The sequence below is a fragment of the Humulus lupulus genome, chromosome 9, assembly GCF_963169125.1.
Source record: "Humulus lupulus chromosome 9, drHumLupu1.1, whole genome shotgun sequence".
Classification (NCBI taxonomy): domain Eukaryota; kingdom Viridiplantae; phylum Streptophyta; class Magnoliopsida; order Rosales; family Cannabaceae; genus Humulus; species Humulus lupulus.
This window is the reverse complement of record NC_084801.1, coordinates 148,162,702-148,169,051: the sequence shown is the minus strand read 5'-3', so window position 1 is coordinate 148,169,051 and position 6,350 is coordinate 148,162,702. Positions and strand designations below refer to the sequence as shown.

The 6,350-nt window shown below is 38.5% G+C and overlaps 1 protein-coding gene across 1 annotated transcript; it reads right to left on the bottom strand.

Moving 5' to 3' along the window:
• Positions 1-1,118: 1,118 nt before the first annotated feature.
• On the bottom strand, positions 1,119-1,850 carry LOC133800156 (uncharacterized). Its single transcript, XM_062238118.1, has one exon. It carries the CDS (start codon positions 1,848-1,850, stop codon positions 1,119-1,121), a length of 732 nt encoding a protein of 243 aa, XP_062094102.1.
• Between the last annotated feature and the right edge of the window lie 4,500 nt (positions 1,851-6,350).

Genomic DNA, 6,350 nt, shown 5'->3' with positions numbered 1-6,350 from the left:
TTTGGTACGTTGAGCCTACATTCTTTAGTCCGAAGGGCATAACTTTGTAGCAATACAATCCACCTTCTGTTATGAAAGCTGTGGATCCGATCTTCTGATTTCATTGGGATCTGATTGTATCCAGAGTAGGCATCGAGGAAGCTCATTCTTTCAAACCCTGTCGTGGCATCTATCATCTGATCGATTTTTGGTAGAGGGTAGCTATCCTTTGGACATGCTTTATTTAGGTTGGTGTAGTCTATGCATACTCTCTTTTTCCCATTCTTCTTTGGGACCACGACAGGGTTGGCTAGCCAACTGGGATATAGGCATTCTTCGATTGCCCCTGTGCTTAGAAGCCGCTGCACCTCTTCTTGGATGACCTGGTTGACTTCGGGAGCGAACCTCCTCTGCTTCTGCTTGACGGGTGGGAAGCTGTTTAATATATTAAGGCTGTGACTCATGATGGAGAAGTCTATTCCAGGTATGTCGTGTGGAGACCAAGCGAAAGTTCCAACTCTGGTTTTGAGAAAGTGGACTAGGGTCTTTTTTTCTTTTTCAGAAAGTTTGGTACTTACCAGCACTATTTTAGATGGGTCAGCGTCGTCTAGACAGATTTTCTCTAGGTCATCGAGAGTGATTTGGGGTTTTTCTTAGTCTTCTTCTAGATTGATTCCTCTGAGGCATGCTGGTAGGTTGTGCTGTGATTGCTATTTGTCAGGATTATCATCAAGGGAGGAGGTGCCAGAATTGTTTATTTCTTTCAAGGTAAGGAAGCACTTCTTGGCCTGCTTCTGACATCCCTTTATGTCAATGGTGTAGCGCTCGTTGGGTGAGTGGCATCGCATCACCTGATGCAAAGTTGAGACTACCCCTTGCATCCTGTGGATCCAATTTCTCCCCATGATGGCGTTGTAGCTTGTGATGGAATCTATAATGAGGAAGTCCACTGGCAGGGTACGTTTTGCAGCTACCACGGTTAACCGTACAACGCCCTTCGGGTATACCCTCTGGCTGTTAAATCCCAAAATGGGTGTAGTGGAGGTCCTGATCTGATTTTCCTCTAGGCCCATCTTCTGGAAGGCTTCCCAGAAAAGGATGTCAACCCCACTGCCCCCATCAACTAGAACTCTACCCAACTAGCAATGGTCGACCTGTAGCGAGATGACGAGAGGATCGTCATGAGGTAGGTGCACTCCTTGTAAGTCATCGTCGGTGAAGGTGATAGCAGAGGCTGGATAACGTCTATCCTCCGAAGTGACAAGATTAACCGTGTGGCCTAATGATCTATATCGCTTCACCCATTCCTCCATCCTCTTAAGGATTTTGGTGGCATGCTCTTGGTCTTTAGTGAGCTCAACGATCCCATGTATCATGGGGACTTGCTTGAGAGGTTCTTGTGGGCTTGCAGAGGTTGTACGCACGGGGTCGGCTGCTTGTAGTGTTGGGGCAGAAGCAGGATTATGCTGCGAAGTGCCGGGTCTGCCTGCCTCCTTAATGTACTGGGTTAGCCTCCCACTTCTCATGAGGGCCTGGATCTGATTATTCAGGTTGTGGCATTCAGCGACCGTATGACCGTGATCTTTGTGGAAGAGGCAGTATCTGTTTTTATCTCTTCTGTCTGGAGGGGTGGTAATCTTGTACGGTTCACGCCAGATAGGTCTGTCTTTATTCTCTTCATAAATGACTTCCTGTGGGACAGTGTATTCGAAGGAGGGGTACCGCGATGACTCTCGGTTCTGTCTTGGCCTCTTCCTCTTGTCATCTCTAGCAGATGGTGGAGCGGAGATAAGTGCGGATTTTTTCTGCACACGCTCTCGAAATTCTAGGACTCTGAAGATGCCCTCGGCTCGGATCTGGATCTCAGCCATGTCATAAGGCGGTGTCATGGTGAGATTTTTGTGCAAGAGAGATCCCACCTACAAGCTTTTGACGAAGAGATTGGCCGCGGTAACTGGGTCGACATCGTGGATCTGATGCACGAGGTCAATGAAATGCTGTAGATACGACTTCGGATGTTCATTTTCCCCTTGATCGATCCGATAGAGGTCTGCCATTGTTCTTGGTGCCTCACGGTTCGCACTATACTGTTGGAGAAAAGTTCGTCAGAGGTCACTGAAACTGTTGACGGAACCAGGCTTTAACTGTCTGAACCACAGCAGAGCTGGCCCAAAGAAAGTCGTGGAAAAGACCTTGCATTGAATGGCTTCGTTGTTGGCTTCTAGTGCCATTTTCTGCTATAATTGAAACAGGTGGTTTAACGGGTCTCCCTTTCCATTAAACGCAGGTAGAGAAGGGATTACGAAGTCTCGGGGTTTAGGCTCGTTCTGAATCCACTCTGAGAAGGGAGACTTTTAAGTGGTTCTTGATACCAGATCCATGTGCTCGGTTGCGTCGACGGACCTCCCGTCTGAGAACTTCTGCATCATTTCCCTCATCATTTCTTCTTTCCAATTGTCTATGAACTGGATGGAGGGGGTACGGTCCTTAGCTGGTGAGTCATGCGCAACTCATTGTGCTGTCTGTTGGGGCCTGATCTCAGCGGTCGGCTGAGTTGACCGGGTGGGCTCTGTTCTGGTGCGCACATGTGTGTCACAGAGCAGAGGTTGTCGTTCTTCGGCCCCTGGACGAAGATGGGTTGGGGAGGGTGGTGGGGGACCCTGGGATCCTTCACTGCCGAGTTGCGTGATTCGTTGAGGGGAATTGATGTGGTCGATTGGAACTTCGGGTCTACCAGAGTCGAGATTGTTGTTGCTTTGGGTGCTGCGTGTAGCGTCAGCGGATTTGCGCAACTCAGTGATCTTAGCTTCGAGCCTAGCCTGAGCTTCGGTCAACATTTTAATTGCTTCGTCGGATCTTTGCTGGCTGGTTTCCAGTAGGCGACACATCCTGTCGATTTGGTCGCTCACGTCCGCTGGTGGGACGACCTGGGTGACTGGACCCGACACTCCATTGCCCTTTGGTGGCATGGCTCCAAGGTTTAAGAGGATCTTGGTTGCAAAATAAGAGTTCTTGATTTCTTGATTCGATGATGTGGCTAAGGCGGAAACGTTTGATTCCCACAGACGACGCCAATTGTTGATGCAACAAATATGCATTTCTATATTTAGAGGTATGAACCGACGATAGATGATGCTCCGATCCTGTTTCGGTGGTGAAGATTGCCTTTGATTCGTCGGGGATACCTGCAAGAAAGACACTCCGATGCCTAAGTCAATAAAAACTTCGATCCCTTTGTTTGAATAAGAATCTCATGTTTATAGAAAAAAAATGTAAAGTGGTTAGTTGGTTCAACCAAACCCTTGATTGGTGGAGGAAAAATAACCGAATTTCCCTCCAAAATACGTTGATTTTAAATTATGTATTCGGAGGTCAGAGGCGCAGACCGCCTCTAACCCGTAGCTTCTGCCTTCGGAGCTTCTGCAGATCAAAACGATCCGTTTTGAATATTCGATAAACGAGGAAAGAACTTTGGGCCGAATATTTTGGGCCCAACAAAAACCTTGTTTCTTGATTGGATACCGGAGATGCAGGTCGTCCTAAATGGCAAAGAATGCAGTAGAATTGATCGAAAGATTGCTGGAATTGATTTGATTTCTAGAGAAGAGTGTCACTAATTTTCTTGCCACAGTGATCAGATTTTTGTCGGAGGTGAGGTCAAAACATTGTTATTGTTGATCGAATGTTGAGGAACTTGTCGGAGATAGGAGCTGTTGCCGGAGAAGAAAGGTATTGCCGAAGAAGGAAGCACTAGAGATGGAAGCAATTGTCGAAGTAACGTGACTTTGGAGAAGGTTTTGATTGACTTTCAACAGATGGGTATTACAATGTTAATTACCATTGTATCCCTATTTGTGCTGATGTGTTTTTGTTTAAATTTCAATTGCCCTATGTAGTTAGTTTTTCCCATAAATTGTATTTTTTTTATTAAATTTTTCCATACAAATTAGGAAAAATATTATTCTCATATTTTTTACAGTAATAGCATAAAAGTCATATTTATGAAGAAAAAAAACCCTTTAAACTAATTGACCATTTAATGGAAATCTCTTTTTTTTTTTTTTGAAAAAAATAATACTCTTTTTAACATATATCATACCAAATCTTACTCTCTTTAGGGTGTGTTTGGAAAGTCACCCTGTAATTGGAATTAGACATATATTTTTTGGCATGTTTGTCTCACCATGTAATTACACAATAATTATGTCATTAGAGGTAATTGAGGGGTCCCAACTACACTCTACAATTCTCGTAGCCCCCATGAAAACTAAGAGTAATTACTGATTACTATCAATTTTAAATAATATTTATTACTTAATATTAATTTTCTACGTTATTATTGACTGTTTTGCCAAGCATGATAACAAATAATTCATAAGTAATTATCACTTAACATTTAAATATACTTTGTATTTTGTATTTTGTATTTTGTATTTTGTATTTTAAATTACAGTATAGTCACCCTCCAAACACGCAAATAGTATTTTCTTTTAGGGTGTTTGAGTTGTTTCGTGACTTTTTTTTCGCAATGAAAAGTTGTCATTACTTCCCAACTTTCCATGGCTCACAATTTATGGGCCCAATATGCCGGTCAGCCCAATAGTATAAGCCCAATCCAACCCGTGAATAGGTCTATCTAGGCGTGACTGTTTAGCCAATCAGGCGCGTGGGTTGGCGTTTCTTTTTCAGCGTGGTTGGTAACGCACTCCGAGGCAAGCACACCTCATCTTCTCACAAACATGACGTCATAACTGAAATGATAAGATCAACGATTGAAAATCGTTTAATATTAGCACTGTTTGGATTTAAAATTCAGTTGGACGGTCTGATGACTTGGAGAAGACCATAGAACCCAGATTTCGTGCCCACACTTTATCGTTGCTCGTTTAGGTAGTTTCGCAAATAAATGGAGGGTATTTTGGTAATTACGGTTCTGATATGTTGCATGCGAAATATGCTAATTGGATTAAATAAAAGTGTTTGATACCGCGTTTTACGGTGCTTCTCTTCGCCGCCGTATTTAACACTTTTTTCTTTTAAAGATTTGTATGTATTTTTTTTTTCTCTCTTTTAATAATTATTTTATATATTTTTCAAAATTACTATTGTTTCTCTTTATTCAGTGCAAAATATCTGACAATTCTAATACTTATTTTCTTTCTATTTTACTTTTTGTTTATTATAACCTCTGTTTTAAGGATTTACTGTAACTCTCTCTCAATATATATTTTTATATTTAGCTCTTTATTTCGTGCAATATCTACACTAATAACTATTTTCTTTATATTTTGTATTTTTAAGTTAATTAAGAAATGGTGTTGATCTAAACTTGAACAAGGTAGTGTAGAAATTTTATTAAATCGAGTAAAAAAAAACATATTCCTCAATATATTTTATAATTATTGTAAAATTATACTCAAGTAATCAACAAAAATAGATATAACACTTAATAAAATAGTTTTTTAATATATTTTTTTCCTTGAGTAACTTTGTAAATAAGAAGCGAACCGTATTTTAATTATATTCACAAACTATCGAAATTGTCCGCAAGAAATGATGTAGATTTGTATTATAGGAGTGGAGTCAAAAATAAAAATAATTAAGAAAGCTAATTGTAAATTTTGAAGGAAAAATAAAGGGGCATTATATTTGTACTCCATGAATATATATAAGCACCACATTAATTAAAAAAATTAATATTGTACACTTTTTCTCAATATTTTTTTGATATTTTTTTGTTAATTTTAAGAATTTTATTTTATCTTGTTTTTATAATTTATTTTTAAAAAATAATGTATACTTTTTTAGAAAAAAAAACCCTTATTTTAACAAGTTTATATATATTTTTTGTTTTAATTTTTTTATTTAAATATATTTATAATATATATTATTTATATATATTTTTAGATTATCAAAACGAAAAAAAATAAGAAAAATGTAAGTACAACTTAAAAAATATATATAATATATATTAATTTTTAATAAAAATAGATTGTATTAATTAAATTTTAGGATCCAAATATAATGTGCAAAATAAAATAAAAATACAATGTAATTTTCTTTTCCTAACTCCCTATATACTTGCCTCTGTCTCGGTCGAGAAGATTACTTTACAAAAAATCAAAATATTATCAGTTTAAAAATTTTACATTAAAAAAATTATTTTACCAAATACCCTTTTTCTCATAAATTTAACTTGACTATAAGAAATTACCCATTAATAAAATTATTAATTATCTTCCTAAATTTGACTTGTTTGGTAATCAAATAGGTTGAAGTTATATATTAGGGGATTTTTATCGAAATAATTATATTTACAAATTATTTTTTTATATTAATATGGTGCAATGAAAAATAAAAAAGAAGGGGCA